This window comes from Musca domestica, unplaced genomic scaffold, assembly GCF_030504385.1.
Source record: "Musca domestica strain aabys unplaced genomic scaffold, Musca_domestica.polishedcontigs.V.1.1 68, whole genome shotgun sequence".
NCBI classification, from domain to species: domain Eukaryota; kingdom Metazoa; phylum Arthropoda; class Insecta; order Diptera; family Muscidae; genus Musca; species Musca domestica.
Genome location: NW_026712379.1, coordinates 3,090,127 through 3,116,367, shown reverse-complemented (window position 1 = coordinate 3,116,367; position 26,241 = coordinate 3,090,127). Strand labels below are relative to the sequence as shown.

Genomic DNA, 26,241 nt, shown 5'->3' with positions numbered 1-26,241 from the left:
TATATTAGCTTTCCTTCAATGCCACAGCACTTGTTGTCAAAACTTGATTATATATTAACTGCTGCGTTTATACCATCAAAGGATTTAAAAGAACGTGGAAATGAAGTTTCATTTCACAATCTTGTAGAAGAGTTAAAAATTCTAGAAGAAGGGGTTGAAATTTGTGTTCAAAAAAGTGTTCAGAAGGTGCATTTTATTTTAGGTGTAATTATTGGAGATAATTTAGCAGTTAATAGTATTTTAGGCTACGTGCAATCATTTAACTCTAAAAGATTTTGCCGGGTATGTAGAAGAAAAAAGTCCCAAATGCAATCCGACGCAATTCAGCATTTAGATAGTTTAAGAAACCAAGAGAATTACAACTCAAATGTATTGGAAAATAATTTTCAAGAAACAGGTATTAAAAACAAGTGTATCTTCGAATCTTTACCAAATTTTAATGTCACTGAAAATTTTTGTTTTGATATTATGCATGACATTTTCGAGGGCATTTGTGTCTACGATATGTCTAATGTAATTCTCGGGCTGATTCAAGAAAATATTGTTACGTTAGATTGTATTAACAGCAGAAAATCTTTATTCCAATTTGGAGAAATTGAAGTGGGAAATAAATCTGGACCACTAGATTTATGTAGATTGAAAAACTATAACTTAAAAATGACAGCTAGTGAAACTATGTGTTTTACTCATTTTTTACCTTTAATGGTAGGTGATTTAATTCCTTTCTCCAACGATCACTGGAAAGTGTTTATAATATTATTACAAATAATCGATTTACTTTTAAGACCAAGTTATATAGAAGACGATTTAATAAAATTGGAAGAATTAATTAGAGATCACCATTCACTTTATATAACATTATACGGTTCGTTAAAACCGAAACACCACTTTCTTGTCCACTATCCCACTGCTATCCGAAAATGTGGTCCCCTTAAATATCTCTGGAGCATGAGATTCGAAGCTAACACAAGGAAGCAAAAGCCTATTTAGGAAATACTACATCAAGAGTAAATCCCTGTCGTTCATTATCTATTAAGTCTGGATTGAAATTTTCCAATTTTTTATTAAAACACGAAGATAACTTAGAACCAAATGTTATCATTAATACGCATACCATCGAAGATTTGGCAAAAGAGGAATATTGTTACAAAAAACGTAAGCCAGTTTTAAATTACCAAAATTGCAAAGTGTCTGATGACATTTTTTTTAAGGGAACTAGGTATAAAAAAAACTATTATTTAGCAACAAATAATGCCGCAATTGAACTTTTCAAAATTAAACATTTAATAATTGAAAATGAAAATGTTTACATTTTATGTAACCAAGTAAAAGTTAAAAAACTTTGATTATCATTTACAATCGTATGAAGTTGGTTCTCTGAATGAGGATACAATTTTTTTAATACCAATTTTAGATTTATTACTTACCCATTTCACTTATATCCTATGAATAATGGAAAAGTTTATTTCAGATTTAAGTTAATTTAATTTGTTTCTATACATTGAATATATGTAATTCGAATTGTTTTGTTAAATCAAATATGTATTTATATTGAATTTATGTAATTGGTTTCGTTCAATAAAATACTTTTCAAAAAATTTCGTTTCTTCTACTAAGGGTATAAAATGGAAAAGGAACGGATATCAAAAAATGACCACCATTGATTTCAATCTGACAACGGGCGTTGACAATCCGACAACGGAGCGTTGACAATCTGACAACGAAGCGTTGACGATCTGACAACGAAGCGTTGACAATCTGACAACGGGGCGTGCTCGAAATGACCACGTATGTGCTCATTTCATGCACATCTGTTGTTGAAATCGTTGCCAAAATCTCGGTGTCAAAATGACAACGGCGTGCTCATTTTGACACCAAACGTGGTTGATACACTATCATACACGGATGTGGTCATTTCATACACGGATGTTGTCATTTTTTCTCTGGGTGTATGGGTCTATCTCGTTTACTTTTGCCTGTTACAAACAAATGCACAAAGACATAATACCCTGACCACCTTGTGATGTAGGGTATAAACAGTAAGTTCGGTGGGCCGAACATTGAATACCCTCCACCATTGGAATGAATTTGGAAATTTTCAAAAATAAATCCTTAAAAAATTCCGTTTAAAATTTAAAAATACCGAATATAGCCGTTTTATTGGGGTCTATGCGACGTGGACCTACAAAGGCATTGTTTGTCAAAGCCATTACCATATTCAAATTCGATAACATGATATATACGGTGAACAATGTAGCTAAAATCATTAAAATATCGTATATAGGGAGGTAGGAGGTACAGACAATTTTCTGCCAGAGGCTGTAGCATCCATTACGAAGTTTAAATACGACATCTCAAACAATATCGGTGGGTATTGTACCTAAACTCGTCAAAATGTCGAATATAGGGAGGTACTTATATATGGGGGTATACGAAGACGTGGACCTGCCATCCACCATACTATGAAGGGTATATTAACTTTGTCATTCCGTTTGTAACTCCTCGAAATATTCATGTCAGACCCAACAAAGTATATATATTCTTGATCAGCGTAAAATTCTAAGTCGAATTAGCGATGCCCGTCTGTCTGTCTGTATGTTGTAATCACGCTATCATTCGAACGAATTGGGATAGAAGACTAAAATTTGGCACACATGTTTATTTTTTCAGTAGGCAGGTTAAGTCCATAACGGTACGAGTTTAGATACAATACTCACCAAAATTGTTTGGAATTTCGTATTTGAAGTTTGTAATGGATGCTGCAGCCTATGACGGAAAATTGTCTATGTTGGTCTAGGTCTTCGCACAGCTCCGATATAACGGAACCTCCCTAAATACGATATTTTAATTATTTTAGCTACATTATTCACCGTTTATTTCAAGTTCCGAATTAGAATTTGGTGATGACTTATGACAAACAATGCCTGTGTGGGTCCACGTCGTGTAGACACCAATATAGCGGCTATATTCGGTATTTTTAAAATATTAACAGAATTTTTTAAGGATTTTATTTCAAAATTCGTTTCGAATGATGGAGGATATTCAAAGTTCGGCCCGGCCCTGCTTTTTAACTTGTTTGTAAAATACAATAGTTTTATCTTGGAATTTCCAAAATCCTACTCAGTTCACTTTTTGTTAAGTACGAATGCAAAAATATTTAGAACATTTTAGTACTTCTCGTACACTTTTAGTATTAATCTTTAAAATGTCCTTCCGAACCCTTTTTGCTGATTATAGGCATATGTACCTATTTACTAAAAATCCGAGACGTTGCTCTTCCCTGTCGCTTTAGCCCGCACGTTGTGACCTTTTTGTCTTGTACCACGAAGCGAGCGACCAGCTCTTGAAAAACCATAGAATTATTATTAGGCCGAATTAGGCCGGGTCAATATATATATTAGACAGGGTCAATATATATATTGGTTGTGTAAAACCAAGGATAGTCACTCTATTGTGATGGAAATGCCCTCATCCTGTAAAAATTGGTTTATGATTCATACCATTACAATTGGTCCCCCTAAGCATCATTCAAATGCCAAAAAATCTTCATTTATTAACTACATCATCAGATGGACATGTTTAAAGTGTCATTGCAAATTACTCGAAAAAAGTCCTTCAAATATCTATAAGTTTTCTAGTATAGAGTCACTTGACTTAAATGTTAATAATTCTGTCGCCTATACATCCTTTTGTCTATTTATGTTATTTATTATTATTTTCTCTATGCCACAGCTCGACGAAACTCCATTTGAATAAAACTACAATAAATTCAATATAGTGTTTGACTTGGTCACCAAATGTACCAATGTTAGTCCGAGTCCATTGATTTGCCTTTAGTTTCTTTCAGAAAAACGAGCATATACAGGTAACTAACGGCACACACCAGCGCACAGGACCACATTGTGGTGGATATTCCAAAGGAGTCCATGTAGAGTGGGAATATTTTGAGCATTGCAAAGACGAGCAAACTTAGAATAGCCATAGAGGCTGATGCACATATCGGTCGGATCTGAAAACAAACGTGATGTCAGAATAAAGGCTTTAAGCAAAGGTGTGTTCATACCTTGGCGGGAAAAATTTCGACCAAGACAACAAATGTGAGGGCTATCAATCCCATGTTCCCCACAAACGATACAAATGACATTAGCAGCAAAGGAACAAAGGAATACTGGGACAGATCCATTGTTTGGGCATAAAATGTAAAGACTCCAAAGGCAGCCAATCCTACTGCCATACCACCGGTCGACCATAGCATCAGAATTTTACGACCGAAGATATCAACGAGCAGAGTGGCTGCGTAAGTACCAGCAATCTGTACAACGCCCATAATTATCGTACAGGTGTTTGGGTCCATACTGGAACCAGAGTTTGAAAATATGTCTGACATATAGTTGACAAATGCAAATATCCCACTGAATTGATTGACGAACAGAAGAACCGCTGCTGTGGCAAAGCACTGTAGGGCATCTTTGGTCACTAAAAAATACAAAGAAAAGGATTACAAAAAGTGCAATTCACATTTGAGCCGATCAAACTCACAAAAGTCCTTGTAGGTCACAGATCCACTATCGCTCCTATTTTCAATTATCGATTTTAGCTGGTCAAAGGCTGGATTACTGGTGTTTTGCTTGATTTCCGAATTACACATTTGGTAAAAATTGAATGAATTTTCGGCTTCCGCATACTTCTTCCTCCTCAGTAAATGCTGTGGGGTTTCGGGCAACACAAATGCCAAAATCAGATAGACCATCGGCAGCGTCACTATACAGAACGGTATGATGTGATATGCCACATGAGTGGAAACAATGAAGCCAATTAGAATTCCAGTATTGACCGATAACATGAGCATAGTTGCCAGAGTTCCACGAATGCTGAAAGGATTACGTTTCTGTATTTATTTTTATAAAAAAATGTCAGTTTTCTCTTATGAAGATTTTTTTTTGAATATTGTAATTAAATTAATTTCATATTTTTTCAAACTCACTTGGTGTCGGCAATTTCACTAATAAATAGGGGGAAAACCACGTAACAACCGCCACCTGCAAATCCACCAAGGAAACGGCCAATCATTAGAAACTCCACATTTCTTGCAAAGTAAATAAGAATCCATAAACACTGCAATTTAAAATGAAACCCTCTATTATGCAAATCAAAATAGGGAAATAGCAATCATGTTTGACGGTGCAGATCTTCTGATACCCATCTCCAAGAGATCCGTTAGTGCAAAAAGACTCTGCTTTGCTACGAATTCCATAAAAAGAGAGGTGTTACTTATTTCGAAATATTAGGTATCGATTAAACCCTCATACGAACTTCATATACCAAATTTCACACAATTACCTTACATTAAAATGTCCGAGTAAAATAAATAAATAAATAAATCAAGACACTAAATATCGAAAGGTGACTGTTTTTGGGAGATGTAGGACCTTCAACTTTCGGCCGAAGGGATTGTTACTCATTACGAAGTTTAAGTTTTAAGCTAATCTATTAGGAATAGGATTAATATTGTAAAAATATCGGATATTTGGGTTGTACCGTTACATTTGGGATATACGAAAAAGGTAGACCTATTTGGACAATTTTCTTCGAGATGGATTTGTATCCATTACGAACTCCAAGTGCCAGATTTCGGTTAATTCCATTTAAAGATATGTCTAAAATCATCAAAATTCAAATAGGGTCTATACGAAAACGTGTATTAAATAGACTGTTGTATGGAAACTGTACGATATCTGGAACAGATGTAGCATGTCTTCGCACTAACAGATAAAAGACAGCCCTGCCGCAAATTTAAGCTTCGTATAACAAATCGTTGGGGACGCTGGCGGGATTTCAACCTATAGAGGAACATGGCTAAGTCAACATAGTATATATATATTGTCGAGTCTAAAATGAATATTTGGATGAGATAAAAAATAATTGATAAACTAAATATACAGGGTAAAATGAAAAAACTCAGCATGCGCAACCCAAGAATAAATACAAAATTAGGTTCCTCGCTTCATTTCCAGCGCACAATGGCCACCAAAATTTCCGGATACCAATCCGTTGGACTATTGTGTCTGGAGTATTTTTATACCCTCCACCATACTATGGAGGGTATATTAACTTTGTCATTCCGTTTGTAACTCCTCGAAATACTCATATCAGACCAAACAAAGTATATATATTCTTGATCAGCGTAAAATTCTAAGTCGATTTAGCGATGTCCGTCTGTCTGTCTGTCCGTCCGTCTGTCTGTCTGTCCGTCTGTCTGTTGTAATCACGCTATCTTTCGAATGAATTGAGATAGGTGGCTAAAATTTTGCACACATGTTTATTTTTTCAGTAGGCAGGTTAAGTCCATAACGGTACGAGTTTAGGTACAATACTCACCAAAATTGTTTGGAATTTCGTATTTGAAGTTTGTAATGGATGCTGCAGCCTATGACGGAAAATTGTCTATGTTGGTCCAGGTCTTCGCACAGCTCCGATATAACGGAACCTCCCTAAATACGATATTTTAATGATTTTAGCTACATTATTCACCGTTTATTTCAAGTTCCGAATTAGAATTTGGTGATGACTTATGACAAACAATGCCTGTGTGGGTCCACGTCGTATAGACACCAATATAGCGGCTATATTCGGTATTTTTAAAATTTTAACAGAATTTTTTAAGGATTTTATTTTTTGAAAATTTCCAAATTCGTTGCAAATGGTGGAGGGTATTAAAAGTTCGGCCCGGCCGAACTTACTGCTTTTTAACTTGTTGAAAGCAAGGTTGGCACTAAAAATGCTAATGTGTCGATCACCTTAAGCAAGCGCTTCGCCGAAATGGGACAAAATACCGCAGAACAAATTCGGGCAGCGTGTGATGGTTTCATTGGCCGTTTGAAGGCCATAATTCGTGCCAAAGGTGACGAATTTGAACAAATCTAAACTTATTCTAAAATTTGATGAAATTTTTTCCTTTTATTCAATAAAATTAGGTGCTCAGATCTATGGTATACTTCAAAAAATTATTTGAAAAATCCGCCTATATGGGAGGTAACGTTACATGACAGCTGTAGGAAAACATAGTCAAAATATTGAATTCGGATATTACCGCCTGCCTGCAAGGGTTGTTTTGACTTTAACGTGTTTACAAAAGACGGACGGACATGGCTTATTCAAATTGGAATTATACTCTGATCAAGAACATATGTATATGTCTCGTTGGATGATGAGCAACAAATGGAATGACAAACTAAGGTATCTTCCATTTCATATATGCCGGAGGGTACATAAACCAATAACAATACAGTTAATTCTGTGCTGAAAATTTGTTATGACTCTGGATTGAACTGAAACAAGAACCCGCCGTTTCAGTCAGCGTTTTGCACTTCAGTGTATATGTCTGTCCGACAATGCATACTCCGGATCAATGGGATAGAACAATCTGTGGTTCTTTTCGGTTGTCAAGAACTCATCAATCTCAGATATGTATGTTTCGGCGAGTGTGTTTGACCTACTGTCAGACATATTGGGTGTCAATGATGTTTATCAAAATGGTTGGCAGCGAACGAAAATAAACTATATGAAACGTTTGCAATTGTTTCGTTCTGTATTTTCTCCAAATACAAAACGAAACAAACCCGATATTAAGACAACGGACCATATTACATAGGGTATATTAACTTTGTCATTCCGTTTGTAAAATCCCTATATATACGTCGTAGACCCCATAAAGTATATAAATTCATAATCAACATAACATTCTAAGTCGATTTGACGATGTCCGTCTGCCTGTTGAAGTCACAATGCAGCCCTCATTATTTGATGTGTTGTATTGTGTCCTGCATGGTTGGGATTGAAAATGAAATATATCGGTCCACGTTTTGGAATGGCCCCCATATAAAGGTTCCTCCCGATATTCGGTATTTTGATGACTTTTGCCACATTTTTTCACGAATTTGTTTAAAAATTGGCCTTTGTAGGTCATACACTGGTGGCCAAAACTAAAGCATCTGAAATTACAAGGAGAATGAATGCCCTGTAACTTTTTTAAAAATTAAGAAAATGAGAAAGTTTTTCTTGTTTTAAATTAGGTACATTATTCACTTTTTAAAAACCTAAAACAATAAACCAAAATACATTTTTATATAAAAACTAGCTGGCCCGGTCCGCGTTGCCGGCCCGTACTTTTAGTCTTTAAAGCATAAAAAATCACAGATCTGACTTATTTAGGCGGCACAATTTTGATTATAAGTAATGACTCCATTATAATTACTCCAATTTTGATCATAAGTAATGACTTGATTATGAGTAATGACTCCATGACTAAATATAAATTAATATTCATGACAAAAATTATAATTACCGTCGGTTTTAGATATTTTGAATAGCTTGATCTAATTTTTCAGCTATAGGCTTTAATTTGAGTGTTAAATACCTATATGATAAAGAACATCTATAATAGCCCCATGTCAAAATTCAGATCAATTTTTGATATTGTAAAAAGCATTCAAATGAGCTATAATTTGAAATTTGTATTTCCAACGTTTAAAATCCCGTACTGCGTGGTATTCAGTTTTGTCCACCTCATACTTGAACGCAGAATGTTGTCAGAATAGCCAAAAAAATTATTCTTTTGCTCCGATTACCGTAAGATGGGCATTAATTATTTATCATTTATATTGTGCGGTGGAGATCCAATAAAGTTACTTTATACTTTCGTATTTTTTTCATGTTTCTGCCACAATTTACGTTATATAGACGTACATCCCAAATCTACGTTCCCAACCAATATTCTCTTGGGGGTTACAAATTCAATAGGTTACCAAAATTTCTTTTCTGACCACACATTGATTGGGAAAGTGGACTTGGGGGTATACTAATGTGGGGACTATACTTAAATAAATTCCTATGAGGATAATTATCTGTGAGATGATTTTCTTTCCCAGGGTTTTTTACCCCAGGTAGCCTCAAGACTAAGATGCGTACTTTTCCGAAAAATAAAAATTTATAAGAAGAGGTTTTCTTCCCCCTTAGAAACAAAGATGTCAAATAAGGGCAAAAAAATGAAAAAAGTGGCCAAGACCCCGAAAATACCTTAAATCATATGATGGTGATACCAAAACGTGATAATTTTTTGCAAAGATGGTTTCTTCTTAAATTATCAACATAAGCTAAAATTAGTACGAAAAATATGGTTAAAATGTAGAATATACTTGAAATCGGGTTGTTCCGTTATCAGGGGTTATGACCCATATCATGACCTGGTAAAGCGATTAAAGGTATCTTGAGTGTTTAGGAAGAATTTCTATTTTGCGTTCTTTATAGTCGGTATTTGACTGATTGCAGTCCCAATGTATTTTGCATTTTGTGTTCTCATTTGACAATTTATTGTCATATGAAAGAAGCAGGTCCACTTTTTTAAATTAACCCCATAACGCTTCTTCGGTCATTTTTGTTTGTTTAAATGTGTTCGCATCTTCCAGCTGAAGCACGATGTAGGTCCCGGAGTAGAAAGCATTTAACATCGTATTACGCCCTCATTTCATTTTTAATATTATTCATTCAGAATTCAAACCAATAAAAACATGTACACTTCAATATAGAAAAAAGAAAAAGAATCTTCAACTGGTTCGCTGATTTTTTGCGGCAAATTTTTAAGGTCCTTACATAGTTTGTCGGTAGAATGTACTATTATTTTGATATTCGATTCCATTGAAAAATTGTCGATTTTTCCCGATTTTAGAATTTTCATATAAAGCGACAACGGATAAAATTGTTATTTATAGATTTTATGTATTTATTGGGTATTACGAATAAATACATAAAATCTATAAATAACAGTTTTATCCGTTATGTCTTTATACTACCCAAAAAACCTACACATCATATTAGAATTAAAAAAAAAAACACTACAAATGTACATTCGAAAATAGTAAGTCAAAATGGAAAAAATATGCAATATAAAACATTACTATTGTATATTTTAAAAGTCAAATAAAAATGTTCAAATTTCACATTTTTACGCGATTTTTTTTTTCTGCCAAGAGGCAATTCCGAATTTGTCTAAATCGTTGAAATCAGACCGGCGGTCTTTATGTTATAAGAGTAGTAACTAACACAACTTTCTTTTACATATAGAGAGATAGATGTAAAAGTAGGCGAGTTCCTCAGCCCCTAAATAAGTACTTAGGTTTGGATGGAAAGCCAACAGCATCTCGTGTAATAATTATCAAACCGATATCTACACTATTTTGGCAAATATAAAGATTTTAGATAAATCGTAATAGTGGGCGTAAAAGGAGGCGTGGTTAATATTTTTTTCTTTAGAAACCTAACTCGGGGTATGACGAACGTTTGTACAAAAAATTATGCAAATCGGTCCAGCCGTTTTCAACTGATTCCGTTACCAACAAACAACAATTGATTTTTATATATATAGAAGACTAGCTGGCCCGATCCGCGTTGCCGGTCCGTAGTTTTTGTCTATTATGCATTTGTCCAAGCATAATTATTCACAGATATGACTGATATAAGTGTTCACGTACAGGTCGATTAAAAGTGTTTTAAAATACCTGTACCCATTTTTAAAGCCGTGGGCTTCAATATTTAAACCGTGGGCTTCAACTGTGTGGATGTGCTATACAAATCTATTAAAAAGTATATATCAATCTTATCGCCATGTAAGGGATCAAATAAATTTTTAATATGGTTAAAATCGTAGCAAAATCTTCCAGTCAAATGAGCAGTAATTTGGAATTTACTGTATTTTGTATACTATATAATTGAGGGCTGAATGATTTAAGAATAGCCAAAAATAATTACTTTTTTAAACCCATTACCAGTTAGATTTTCACCCCCCTAATACACATTATTAGCCAAATTCTTTGAAATATGGTAAAATCAGGAGGTACCTTCTTTATATGGGCACTACTCCGAAACATCGACCTACATTGAAAACTTTCTTCTACCCCTTATAATCCAAGATGACAAATAGAGGCCAAATCAAAAATATAGCAGAACAATATAGCATGTCATAGCATTTCGCGTGATTTAAATAAGTAAAAATAGTTTTATCCACCTTATAATTGAGGGCAGAATGATAAGATGGGAATTAATTTGTTCATGTTTCCACAATTTATTTTACATATGTACATCCCAAATCTACGTTCCCAACCAATATTCTCTTGGGGGTTACAAATTCAATACAATACAAAATTTTCTTTTCTGACCACTCATTAGATGTGAAAGTTGACTTGGGGATACTCCAATGTGGGGACTTTACATAAATAAATTCCTATGTGGCAATTATCTGTATGTTGGTTCCCGACCCCAGGGTGGCATAAAAAAAATTTTTTAGCCAAATCAATTGATGAATGTGGTCAAGACCAATATGGGCCCTACTCTGAAAATTTCAAATTGTATGCGAAGAGGTTCTCTACCTCCTTAGAAACAAAAATGCCAAATAAGGGCCAAAAAATGAAAAAAAAATGAAAGATGGTTATATAAATATGAAATCGGGTTGTTCACTTATCCGTGAGTTATGATCGATATAAAGACCTGCAAAAGCGATTTAAAGTATTTTGAATGTTTGGGAAGAATTTCTGGAAGGATATAAAACCTTTTCTTACTAAAAGTCCCAGCTGAACCATGATGTAGGCCCTGGAGTTGAAGGGTAGATGTCAGTTAACATCCTATTTCGGACTTATTTCATTTTTTTGGTTTAAAATTGTATATGGTGAAATATTATTCTTTATTTTGTTCACAAAAAATCCACTGAATTCAATATGATAAGACAAATTGAAAAAAAAGACAAAAAAGAATAACAAATTGAAAAAATCTTTAACTTGTTCCCTGATTTTTTACAGCAATGCAATGAGATCTCTTGTTCATGATTTTTTAGCGATTTTGAAAAAGTAATGATCTTTTAACTTTGGTGTGACCGCGTTAAATTATTTCGATATCATCTACTAGCTGGCCCGGTCCGCGGTGCCGGCCCATAGTTTTTGTTTATTATGCATATATTCCCAAGCATAATTATTCACAGATATGACTGATATAAGTGTTCACGTACAGGTCGATTTAAAGTGTTTTAAAATACCTGTACCCATTTTTAACCAGTGGGCTTCAATATTTAAACCGTGGGCTTCAACTGTGTGGATGTGCTATACAAATCTATTAAAAAGTATATATCAATCTTATCGCCATATAAGGGATCAAATTAATTTTTAATATGGTAAAAATCGTAGCAAAATCTTCCAGTCAAATGAGCAGTAATTTGGAATTTGCTGTATTTTATATACTACATAATTGAGGGCTGAATGATTTAACAATAGCCAAAGTTAATTACTTTTTTAAACCCATTAGCAACTTAGATTGTGCATTAGAGTCCTCATAAGTCCCCCTAACCATGTCAGTCTGTTTGTCCGCCAAAAGGTGGACTTGAGAGGGTATTATAACATGGATAAAAATTCTAAAATTTGTAGATATGTTGAAATTTTAGTGTAAGATTTTCACCCCCCTAATACGCATTATTAGCCAAATTCTTTGAAATGTGCTTAAATTAGGAGGTACCTTCTTTATATGGGCACTACTCCGAAACATCGACCTACATTGAAAACTTTCTTCTACCCCTTATAATCCAAGATGACAAATAGAGGCCAAATCAAAAATATAGCAGAACAATATAGCATGTCATAGCATTTCGCGTGATTTAAATAAGTAAAAATAGTTTTATCCACCTCATAATTGAGGGCAGAATGATAAGATGGGAATTAATTTTATTTGCCATTTAAATTGTAAGTTGGAGACCCCTTAAAGTCCATATTTTCATCATAGGATAATTCAATGATGATTAAACAAATATTCGGTCCCGTGCTACTTTCTTATATTTGTAATTTCTTCATGTTTCCACAATTTATTTCATATGGATGCACATCCCAAATCTACGTTCCCAACCAATATTCTCTTGGGGGTTAAAAATTCAATAGAATACAAAATTTTCTTTTCTGACCACACATTAGATGTGAAAGTGGACTTGGGGATACTCCAATGTGGGGACTTTACTTAAATAAATTCCTATGTGGCAATTATCTGTATGATGGTTCCCTACCCCAGGGTGGCATAAATAAAATTTTTTAGCCAAATCAATTGAAGAATGTGGTCAATACCAATATGGGCCCTACTCTGAAAATTTCAAATTTTATGCGAAGAGGTTATCTACCCTCCTAGAAACAAAAATGTCAAATAAGGGCCAAAAAATGAAAAAAGTGGCCGGCCAAGACCCCAAAAATAACTTAAATCATAGATGGTTATATAAATATGAAATCGGGTTGTTCCCTTATCCGTGAGTTATGATCGATATAAAGACCTGCAAAAGTGATTTTAGGTATTTTGAATGTTTGGGAAGAATTTCTGGAAGGATATAAAACCTTTTCTTACTGAAAGTCCCATTCGCTCTACTATTTTGCACCTTTTATTTCAATATTGGTATATTACTTATTATTCTCCCAAAGAATTTTGCATTTTGAGCTCTCATTGGACGGATCATTGCCACGCTTTGAAATGAGCCCCATTAAGCTTTTTCGGTCATTTTTGTTTGTTTAAATGTGTTCGCATCTTCCAGCTAACCCACGATGTAGGCCCTGGAGTTGAAAGGTAGATGTCAGTTAACATCCTATTTCGCACTTATTTAATTTTTTTAGTGAAAAATTATTCTTTATTTTGTTCACAAAAAATCCACTGAATTCAATATGATAATACAAATTGAAAAAAAAAATTGACAAAAAAAAAGAATAACAAATTGAAAAAGTCTTCAACTTTTTCGCTGATTTTTTACAGCAAATGTTTTAAGATCCTTCCTTACAAAGTTTGTCAATAGAATGTACTATTACTTTAAAATTCGATTCCATTGAAAATGTTTTTTGATTTTTGCAATGAGATCTCTTTTTCATGATTTTTCAGCGATTTAGAAAAAGTAATTATCTTTTAACTTTGGTGTGACCGCGTTAAATTATTTCGATATCATCTATTCCGTTTCGCCACCACATAATTCGCTACTACACTTCCATGTAACCCGCCATCAATTTCAGTTCTCAAGAAATCAAGTCAATTAAATAAATTGGTATAAATATTCGAATTCAAAAATAAAATATAAAAAAACACTACAAATGTACATTAGAAAAAAGTAAGTCAAAATGGAAAAAAATCATGCAAAATAAAACATTACTATTGTACATTTGAAAAGTCAAAATGAAAATGTTAATATATCACATTTTTACGCGATTTTTTTGGATATTATCCTTTTCGGAGAGTAGACAACTCCGAATTTGTGTGAATCGTTAAAATTAATCCAGCGGTTCTTAAGTTATAAGCGTAGTAACTAACACAACTTACATTTATATATATAGATTCCGTTTCGCCACCACATAATTCGGCACTACACTTCCATGTAACCCGCCATCAATTTCAGTTCTCAAAAAATCAAGTCAATTAAATAAATTGGTATTAATATTCGAATTCAAAAAAAAAAATTAATATAATATATATAATATAAAAAACACTACAAATGTACATTAGAAAAAAGTAAGTCAAAATGGAAAAAAATCATGCAAAATAAAACATTACTATTATACATTTGAAAAGTCAAAATGAAAATGTTAATGTATCACATTTTTACGCGATTTTTTTTTTGGATATTATCCTTATCGGAGAGGAGAAAATTCCGAATTTGTGTGAATCGTTAAAATCAGTCCAGCGGTTCTTAAGTTATAAGCGTAGTAACTAACACAACTTACATTTATATATATAGATAATGTATGGTAAAGTCAATTAACCAGATTTTGGCTTGGACAAAACAAAAGCAACTCTGTTGTACATTCATATGACCGCTGCAATTTCAGTAGTTTTTACTGTTATATTTATCGCTTTTTGCTTCCTTCGACAATTTCGCTTGTCATAAATCGTTTTTGAGAAGTTTTTTACAACAGCATGTGATTTTCTTTTCGTTTTTTAAGTACTGCCCAAAAAAGTTTAAAAATGACTAGAAGCAAATACAGTACATGAATAAAACAGCAAATTATCAGTGACTATGAAAACAAAATATCACAGAAAATGATTTTCGAGAAATATTTCATAAATATTTCTGTGATTTCATAAATATTTATGTATACTAAGACGGTTTTATGAAAGTGGATCAGTAGTAACAGTCTATAACGGAAGAAGACCGTGAAAAACTTCAGCCCGTACTGATCAACAAATTGTGAGAGAAATAAAGAGAGAGCAATCATTGGATATAAGCTCGAGATCAGTGCGTAGACGAGTAGTGGCAGCTGGTCTGCATGCCCGTAAGACATCAAAAAACCATTTATATCTGAAAAAATCAAAAAGGCTTTCGGAAACGATAATATTAAGTGGAATCAAGCTCAATGGAAAAAAACATTATTTCTGGGATGAGTCTACGTTTAATATTAAAGGCTCAGACGTGAAAAATTTTACGGTGAGAAGACAAAAAAATGAAGGACTCAAGCCGCAGTGTTGCAAAGGTACAATGAAGCATGAGGGAGGGTCAAAAATGGCGTGGCGCTGTTCTTCTTTCAATGGGCTTGGGCCTATCCATGAAATAAATGAAGTTATGGATCGGTTTGTTTACAAAGATGTGTTGAGCATCACGTTGTTCCCTTACGATGAGTAAAATATTCGGCTAACTTAGGTGTTTCAGCATGACAATGATCCCAAACTTGCACCAAAACTTGTCAAATATTGGTTGCGGGAGTCATAAATCGATGTTTTGTTATGACCGGCACAATCACCTGACCTAAACTGCATAGAAAACCTTTAGAGTATCGTAGAGAGGAAGATCAATCGAGATTCGGGAAGAAATAAGCACAACATTTTCCAAAGAATTCGGGGTGCCTGGGAAAGCATACCAAAGGATCATATTGAGCGTGTTATAGATTCAATGACTCGTAGGTGTGCAGCTGCTATCAAAAGTAATGGATGCTATCGACTACTAGCCAAAATTTAATTATTTTAAATTAAAAAATCAAAAAGTTGCTTTAGTTTTGACCAAGCAAAAATTAGGTAATTTTAGTTTTCCATATATTATTTTTCGTTCAAAATTATTTTTGTATTTTTATTTTTAGTTTCTTAAAAGTGAATTAAAGACCTCATTTAAAAGTGGAAAAATAATTATGTTTTGTTTATTTTTGTAAAAGTTACAGGACATTTATTGTCTTTGCGATTGCAGTTGCTTTAGTTTTGGCCACCAGAGTAACAGGTTCTAACTCGTGTGGCGAATCATTGTATGTATAGTTCCATGTTTTGGTATAGCCCCATATAACAGTACCTTCCGATATTCGGTATTTTGATAATCCTAGTCATATTTACCCACGAAATTGTTTAAAATTTCGTATTTTAGAAGATTTGGTAGATGACAATGCTTGAAGTATAAAATTTTCTATAAAGGTTTCCGTTTTGGTATGGCTCCCATATAACGGCCTAACCCACTTTATAGTTTTTTTTATATATTTAACATCTTTCTCCAATAATATTACTGGTATTAGTAGTTTAAAGTGGAATACGTTTGAATTCAGATACTTTTATAAAAATGTTTTCTTTACCCAATGGTTTAAGTTGGGCCCGGCCGAAGTTTGGCCAGGCCGAACTTAATGTCTTTTACTCATTCATTCTTAATTTCCAGTCTTACTGAAAATTTTGATAATTTCATAAGATTTTTCTATTTTGAATTTTTAAATGTCTTAATTTATTTTTTCGATAAATGCTCTCATTTGTTAGGGATGGCACATATTTCAACTTAGTTCTGTAAGTGATTTGAATGGAACAAAGAAAAAAATCCTTGTTCGCTTAGCAAGTTTTATGTGAGGAATTAAGAAGATATTTTATATTTAATTGTCGAACAACGAATAAAGAGCGAATCAAGTGTCATATGAACTTAGCATTAGTAGCTTTTGAACTACTGTGATTGAACTTAGTTGTCTGATGGAGTTACTGGCCGACCTTATATAGACTATGGTCGACTTGTTAGCTTTTATGCCATTTTTCCATGACCAAAATAGAACGCCACTACTAGTATCTATTGTCGACTCAAGAGATCAGTGGAATTTCCCGTACGTGCACTGTTATACTCACTATATGTGGTGGCGCCAGAATATATATACAAGCTTTTCGTCCGATTATGTTTTGTAAAAAGCCTATGGCAAGATTCCCACAAACACTACCAAGCCCAAGCAACGAACCAATCCACGATGCATCTTCGACGGTCACAGGAAACTCCAACGGACTTGTGTCGGATTGCAATTTTGAAAGTGTTGGTGACAGCCATCCCAAGCCGATGCCATGTGAAAAAGTAAGAATGCAAACTTGAAAAGAAAAAAACAAAACGAATAATAAGTATATTTTGATCTATTCACAGGTGTAAGGAGAAGCTATTAATATAGAAGAGTGTGTGTATTAAATTAAAGCAGACACAACGTCGTATACTTGATGATTTTAATAAATCCAAATAAATGCATAGCGATAGGATGTAACAATTTATATAGAGCGTTGCTCGCTTACACAACAGTTTCTGTAAGAGAGAGAGAGAGAGAGAGAGAGAGAGAGAGTGAGAGAGCGCAATTGGATAGAGCAATTTTAATGATTGTCTTACTGACAGTATACATATTCTCACTTGGAAACTTTGTCTAGTAAAACTTTCCAATATGATCAATTGTTCCAATAATAATCAATTGTTTTCCAACCTGGCGTTTACACGCGACAAATTGTTTTAGATTAGAGTTGCACCCTACCAGCATTATAAAAAATCAAAGAACAATTAGTAAAAAACAAAAGAAGAGAACGAATAAAGATATAATTGAGAGGTAATCAAATTAATTTGGATAACTACGTCACATCGACAAAATTGGTGCTTTCGCCAATCAATACGTAGACTACACATGAAAATAACTTAGAGTAAAATTCGAAGATATACAGGGTGAGATAAAAAAACTGCAACAAAGTCAAAACCCATAATTTTTACATTTTTTTTTTAATTTTATTGAATGAAAGCAAAAAATGTCGGAAATAGCATCAAATTTTAGAATAAGTTCGGATTTATTCGAATTGGTCACTTTAGGCACGAATTGTGGCCTTCAAACGGCCAATGAAACCGTCACACGCTGCCCGAAAGATACTCTGCGGTATTTTGGCCCATTCCCGGCGAAGCGCTTGCTTGAGGTGATTGACACTTTGGTATTTTTTAGTGCCAACCTTGCTTTCCAAAATACTCCAGACACAATAGTCCAACGGACAGGTATTCGGAGAATTTGGTGGCCATTGTGCGCTGGAAATCAAGCGAGGAACCTCATTTTGTAACCATTCTTGGGTGAGGCGTGCTGAGTCCTGTTGGAATGTCCCAGGTCTGCGGCCAAAATGTTTGCGTGCCCAAGGCTTTAATACACCCTCCCGAATATTTTCGCGATAATATTCGACATTTATTCTGATGCCACGGCCGATTAATACGAGCGGAGAGCGACGTCAGCTGTTATGGCGGCGCACACTATCACCATGGCCGGCGCTTAAGCTCTGGTGGCCAACCGAAGGTGCACATTTTCAGCTGACCTTGTTGGCAAGGAAACACGATCATTTTGTTTGTTTAACAACTGCTGGACAACGAATATTTTCTCATCGGAAAAACCAAATTCAGCAGTTCACCACTTTCGGCCAAACGAAGCAACTCATTAGCTCTTTATAGTCTATTTTCTTTCTGTTGCGGTGTAAGCTCGGAGTAAAGCCACTTAAATTCCAAAAAGTGCAAGAATTTGGAATTTAAGTGGCTTTACTCCGAGCTCATTTTTCAATATTTGCCGAATGGAATATTGCGATATGTTCAGCACACGAGCCATTTTTCGGCCATTGCGACGCGGGTTTCGATCAAGTCGCTTCTTTACTTTTCGAACCATTTCTGGTGATGGTGCTGTTTTCTTCCGTCCACTTCCTTGACGTCGGGCTACGCTACCAGTATCACGGTAACGAGAGATGGTACGAGACATAAAAGATTTATTCACATTTAAATGCTGGAGTGCTCTAACGATAGCAACTTGTGGTTTTCCAGCCAAATATAAAGAAATCACACTATCACGCTTGAATTCCATCACGAATTACTTTTTTCCGAAAAATTCTCACCAAAAATGACAGCAGTCTGAAGTTGGTTGCAGTTTTTCCATCTCACCCAGTATTTCGAAACAATACTTTCAATCACAAAATTCGGACACACTAAGAGGCAATTGTAATCAGCTGCTCCATATATTTTCATTATACCATAGGTTTAACTTTCTCACTAATCCAAAAATGTCATTTAATATTATATATGTTTATATAAAATTGACCGTTTTTGTAAGTTAAGAGACCCACAAAAAACAATCTAGTTCCGAATTGTTTCGTTCAAATTGAGCCAAAACTCCAGACATCTGATGAAAAATTCTATGCAGATATTTGTCATTGACGTTCGTCCCAATACACACCTGTCAGTGTTGCCAAAACTTGATGTCGAAAGCGGTTTGTTAAAATACTTGTTGAATTGATGGTATTTTTCGCCATGGCCTCTGCCTTCTATGTGGTTAGTACCTAAAATGAAACAAAACAATAGTTATTTTGTATCTGAGAAGCAGTGGATCGCCATGGATTTTTGCTGAAGATTTCCGTGGCACTTTAATGGTCCTAAGCCATGTTATCTGTGTATGTGGGTGTGTGTGTGACAGCATGATATATGACAAGGCCCCCATGTTATTATTGCAATATTGGGTTGCAACGAATTTGAATTTAATTTGAAAGATAATCTCAACAATTTCTCTTCAAAAAAGTTTTTTGATTTTTATTTTATTTTTATTTCAGAACAATGAATTAATATTCAAATAGTTTATTAACAACTTCATCGCACAGAAAGGGTGTTATTTTCAAAAGGAAACAGTTTTTATAAATCTCAAATACATTTTTAAATTATAACAAGTAAAAAAATCATTAAGTTCGGCCGGACCGAACTTTTAATACCCTCCACCATTGGGCAAAGAAAACAATTTTTATATATATGGGTATATTAAGTTTGTCATTCCGTTTGTAACTCATCGAAATAATAATTTTAGACCCAACAAAGTATATATTCTTGATCAGCATAAAATTCTAAGATGATTTAGCCCTGTCTGTCCTTGCGCCCTTCTGTTCACGCTACAATCAAAACGAATTAAGATAGGACGCTAAAATTTTGCACAGATCTGTATTTTGTCTGCAGGCAGGTTAAGTTCAAAGATAGGCTATATCGGTCCACGATATCGTATAGCTCCCATATAGCAGAACCTCCCCCCCCCCCCCCATATTCGGTATTTTGATGATTTTAGCCACATTTTTTATCGAATTGCCTGAAATTCTACACAAGGAGTTCGTTGTGAACACTTTATCCCCTGAAATAGAATTGTCTATATAGGTCCACGATATCATTTTTCAACAGAATTGTCTAAAATTCCACACGAGAAGTTAATTGTGAGTACTTTACCCACAGACATAGATTTGTCCATATAGGTCTACAATATCGTATATCCCCCCAATATATCGGCACCTTACGATATTCGGTTTTTTTTAAGATTTTAACAGAATTTTTAATGTATTTAATTTTTTTTTTGAAAGTTTGCCAATTCGTTCCCAATGGTGGAGGATATTCAAAGTTCGGCCCGTTAAACTTTTCAAAAAAAAAAACATAAGCAGGTTAGGCCGTTATAAGGGTTAGAATATACCAAAACGGGAACCTCTATAGAAAGTTTTATACTTCAAGGTTGTCATCTAACAAATCTTCTTAAATGCCAAATTTGAAACAATTTCATGGGTAAATATGACTAGGATTATCAAAGTATCGAATATCGGCGGGTATCGTTATACATGTGCTATAGGAAAATTCACATTTAAATGCTGGAGTGCTCTAACGATAGTCACTTGTAGTTTTCCAGCTAAATATAAAGAAATCACACGATCACGCTTGAATTCCATCACGGATAACTTTTTTTCTGGAAAATTCTCAGCAAAATACTTTTGTAGGCGTGTAAACAATATAGTGAGCTGTCACTGGAATAATTTTAACAGCTGTCGGACATGTGGCTTAGAAATGACACCCTGCATATGGGAAATATATCTAAATCATTTTTTAAGATGAATGTTCTGAGATCGTAGACACATTATGTTTTTGCGGATGTTTAAATGTGATGTCGACCTATCATTTCATCTTGATCGGACTATAAATAGAGTCTGTAATAGTAATGTAATAAAGAGGTTTCATAAAGATAATCAAAAGTATAAAAATATTAAATTTTGCGTTTATGAAACATTTCTTCTTTTCTTTTTTAAGAACTCTTTTCGAAACAATTTCTTCAACTATAGAAGATTCGTTCAATCCTGTAAATCTATCTACGGTTATACCTTATTAAATGTTTAAATAATATTCGTCAAACAATACTCGTATTCTAGGAGTAAGTCAAGTAAAAAACATCTGACATTCATTTGACTGTGTGTTTTTTATGTTTTTCTCCATACAGGCCATGCCCTTCAAAACATACACTACCATATACCTTATTTTGCCTCAGGAATATATTTTAATATTTCAATTTTATGCGTTAATATTTTGCACACATGAAACTCAAAATATATTTCGCCATCTCTTCAGTCCTGACTCGGTACACACTAATATCTATAAATGTTTGTTATCCAAATTCGGAACAATATTTAAATACTAAGAACAGTGAAAAAAGTGTTTTCTCTTCTTAATAATTTAAGAAAAGTGCTGGTCATAAAATCTGACGCTGATAAAAAAGTAATCTCGCTTTGTTGTCACACTATGACTGTCATATTTGAGAATCCATAAATCTCTCTACGTATGCCCACCAACTGGGAACTGTTAAAACCAAATACTGGAGATGCGAGGTATTTATTTGTTTTTGTGTTCATCAAATTCAAATACATATATTTGAAATTGCAAGGCAGAGGTGATCAAATATACATCTAATTATATCGTACATATATCTGTATATAAATAAGTACAGGGTGAAGCTGATATCTTTTCATTTTTTTCATAGCCGTTAAAGTTTTTTTTTAGAAAATTGTGTTTGTCAATTTTCACTATTGACATATGACATATACATGAATGATTGGCTTTGCCTGTATTCAACAGCCTTTTTTGAGCTGAGTTTCAATTGGATTTTCCACAGGTCAAAATGTCCATGTCTATTGGGCAATTAATGCGACGAAGGCATAAATCGACTTAAAATGCAATATTATGAAAGCATCAAAAATAACTATTTTTTCCTTCTTAATGTAACAAACGAACACAAAAAGACATAATACCCTGTATCACAGTGCGGTGTATGGTATAACCATTTGTACTATTTATTCAACATTATCTATTTCAGCTATGACGTACATATTTACACAAAATATTGTCCAGATATTTCACAACAATCCGAAATTTTGGGTTGGTATAAAAACATACAAATATTAGTTTATAAAGTTAATAATATAGACATCTACAGATTAAATCATCTGCCATGTAGCGACATTTTTTTTCGAAACGCCATGTTTGTTGTATATACACCCGTTAACAACGTTACTCACTAATAAACCCATGAATTCCTCACAGATAAAACGCACTAGTCAACTATTTCAAGACATGGAGATGCTTGAGGATTTATCTTTTAAAATAACAAAAAAAAAATAAACATAGTAACACACAATGCATTTGTTTTTTATACCCTACAACACTATGTGTTGGGGATATTATAAGTTTGATTGGGCCAAAAATTATGTAATTATGTAAATTATTATTATATAAATATTGGTTAGGATATATGGATCTTTCTATCTCGCCGAGCTGAGTCGATCAAGCTATGTATGTCCGTCCGTACGTCTGTCCGTAAAACCATAACTTTTATGTAAAAAATAAGTAAATTTGCACTAAACAGCGAATATTTTTAATTCTGCTGAAATCACAAAAGCCCAAAAATTTCACTTCTGACCGTTACATTGATGCTAATATCCAAAATATCGCATATATAGCAAAATATCTACAATCTCATACATAATGAAGGGGATTTTAGTTAGCTGGACGGATTCTGAAAATTCTCAGAAATTTGGATTGTCTTCTTGCAAGAAAAGGATAAACATAAGAAAATCGCGTGAAAATATGTCAATTCAAAAGTGAATATTTTTTTTATATTTTTGTCATATGTTTTATCGCATGCGATTTTTTCATATTTGACTTACAATATTGAATTTTACGTTTGGTAATATTTTTTCACCTTATAACACTACGTTTTTAGATTATTCGAAATTATCATCCGATTCTCAAGAAATTTAGCATGTGGATAGAATTAGAGTCAGAATTAAAGCTTATTATTTTTCAAGATATACATTTAGGGGATCAAATGGACCAAAAATTAAAACTTTCCTGATCTTGAAGAGGCTCTACAGGTCACAATTAAAAAACAATCGACATGGAATTTTGCATTAAGTCAAGGGTTGGGACAGCGCAGAAGTAAAGCATTTTTGACCATCCGTGAACTATGGTTAGCGGTAAAAATGGACCACAACTTTTGTGTGAAATGTTTTTCGATACCCATCTGCTCGACATAAAGAGTAAATATAGAAAAATAGCCCCGGTTAAAAACCAAAGGCCACATATGTGCAGGACAGTATAGCATTATTTCAAATAATTGACTAAAATGCGTTGGGACCTAAGGAGGTTTTCCAATATATTATGGTGTTGCAGGGTATCACATGGTAGGCCCCGCACGACTATAGCCTTTGCTTACTTGTTTTTAATATACTTTTTTACATACTGTAAAGTAAGTACATACCATACAAAGTATAGTATATTTAGTTTTTCATTCCGTTTGTATCTCGTCGAAATAATAATTTTAGACCTATACTTTGTTGATCAGTGTAAAATTCGAATACGATTTAGCATTTCCATTCGTCCGTCGTCTGTCCGTCTGTTGTAATCGAATTAAGATAGGAAGCTAAAATTTTGTCTGCATGCAGGTCAAATTCGAAGATGGGCTATATCGGTCCACGATATCGTAAAGCTCCCAATATTCAGTATTTTGATGATTTCAGCCAAATTTTTCAATGGAATTGTTTTAAAATCCACAAAAGAAGTTCTTTGTGAGTACATTACCCCCTAGAAGAGAATTGTCTGTATAGATCCACGATATCATATATCCCCTATATAACTGTTCCTCCCGATATTCAAATTTTGCATATACAGTTACTACAGCCTATGACACAAATTACTTATGTACAACCACGTCATCGTATAGCCCCCATATAACGGTTTTCATTTAAGCGGTATTTTCCGACAGATTTTTTTTTTTAAATTTTCAAGAACTTAACTGTTTTTTTACTTGTTTTTTTAGATAATTTTTAGAGACTGCAATTTTACTATTAATATTTATATATTTATGTGCAGTGGATTCCAGCGAAAGTCGGGCAGATTAAAAAATAGTTATTTACGTTATTAATATCAGCAAACAAAAGGAGATTCTAAAAAAAAAAAATAATGACATTTGTTACTCTATTCTGTGCACCATGCAATACCTCAGATAATGAAATCAACATTCCGTTTACATAACTAACAAGAAGGATTTTTAGCTCACATGATACGAAATGGTACCAAAAATGATACTTTTTAGTACCGCTGTAGTACGAATTTCCAAAAACCCAGCCTTATCTTACACCTACGGATGAAGAGTGACCCTCATCGATTTCGACAAAAAATTAGAAAAGATATTTTTTGGGCGGTATCTGATGTTTTGTACCGAATTGGATGAAACATAAGTATGAAAGCTATAGGTATATCTCAACCGATTTTCTTCTTACATCTAGGATGAATTCTCCTCCTCGAATTACTCATGATAGGCCCAACAAAGTATATATTCTTGATCAGCGTAAAATTCTCAGTCGACGTAGCTATGTCTGTCTGTTGTAATTCCGCTATCTTTTGAACGATTTGATATAGAAGCCAAAAATTTTGCACACATGAGTATTTTGTCAGTAGGCAGGTAATATTCGGTACTTTGACGATTCCTAACAGAATTATTAAAAATCCTATACTTATAGTTTTAACGAGTCCTGTGACAGAACCTCCATATAACTGTATCTCCCGATATTAGATATTTTATGTATTTAAACCATATTTTTAAAACGGATTTGTTTATAATTCAGTACTTAGAGTTCGTAATGGGTTCTTCCTCCCGTGGAAGATCATTGCCAATATGTTCAGATTTTGCCCCACTCACGTTTCAACACTTCCATATATTCGCTATTCTGATAATTTTGACCACGTTTTTAAGGGAACCGTATAAAAATCGATATGTAGAGTTTATAATGGGTTCTGCCAGAAGCTCATTATTTATTTTACCACTTATAAAGCGGTACCTCCGAATATTTGCTATTTTGGTGATTTAAGCCACATTTTTAGCAGATCTTTTATAATTTGGTATTTAACACATTGACAACAGCTTTAGCAGGAAACCGGTATCGGTATTTACAGCATTTTTAAGAATTGTTAACAATCAATTAAGCACACAAATTCCCTCTTTTCTTTTCAGTTTTCAATAACATCATTATTACCAAGTGTATTTACGGAAACGCAATAAAAACTAACAATGATCGCAATGAATCGGTATAACTGTATTCGGATGATGAAAATATTTTGAATAACGTAGAAATTAGATCACAGTTTTCGTATTTCAATTATTACGGTATTTTTAAGGTCGTCAAATTATCGGCAATGAGTTATAGAAAAGTTTTGGCATTTAAACGTTGGGAAACCGCGGTTATTTTGTTGTTTAAAAATGGTCAAGTTTCATACCACTGTTGTCCTTTTATAAAAACAACTTCTGTTTATTAGTGGAGAAAGACGGATGGAAGAATGTTTACCAGTGGCTAACGCAGGGAAAAACAAGGTATCGAAAAGAGTTTGACACAAGTCAAAGGAAATAATAAGGATTTGTGGCTCCAAAGCCATAAGGTTTTCCTGCATAACCCATTAGTAAATATTGTCATTTTTTTCTCTACTAATAAATAAACGTTATTTTATTAAAAACAAAAACACCAACAATGGAAATTCATTGTAGATTCTCGGTTTTAATCGAAAAATTTAAACTTGAATGTACTTTTAAATTATAAAAACTTGCATCATAAGATATTAATTTCAAATCTAAAACTTGCGTT

At 33.8% G+C, this 26,241-nt stretch overlaps 1 protein-coding gene across 1 annotated transcript; it reads right to left on the bottom strand.

Moving 5' to 3' along the window:
* Window positions 1-3,684: 3,684 nt before the first annotated feature.
* On the bottom strand, window positions 3,685-26,027 carry LOC109613980 (facilitated trehalose transporter Tret1-like). The gene is made up of 7 exons (XM_059129762.1): window positions 25,769-26,027; window positions 19,497-19,599; window positions 17,128-17,357; window positions 4,985-5,115; window positions 4,540-4,871; window positions 4,064-4,476; window positions 3,685-4,009 (listed from the first exon to the last, which is right to left on the bottom strand). Exons 2-7 carry the CDS (start codon window positions 19,570-19,572, stop codon window positions 3,809-3,811), a joined length of 1,383 nt encoding a protein of 460 aa, XP_058985745.1. The 5' UTR covers window positions 19,573-19,599; window positions 25,769-26,027; the 3' UTR covers window positions 3,685-3,808.
* Window positions 26,028-26,241: the final 214 nt, after the last annotated feature.

What these genes read in the sequence shown, in the direction of transcription:
- LOC109613980 (XM_059129762.1), bottom strand. Translation starts at nt 19,572, where the DNA reads ATGGCGAAAAATACCATCAATTCAACAAGTATTTTAACAAACCGCTTT. An exon ending in AGTTTTGGCAACACTGACAG is followed by an intron (nt 17,358 to 19,496) that starts GTGTGTATTGGG and finishes TTTCTTTTCAAG; the next exon opens with TTTGCATTCTTACTTTTTCA. An exon ending in TCGAAATTTTTCCCGCCAAG is followed by an intron (nt 4,010 to 4,063) that starts GTATGAACACAC and finishes GTTTGTTTTCAG; the next exon opens with ATCCGACCGATATGTGCATC.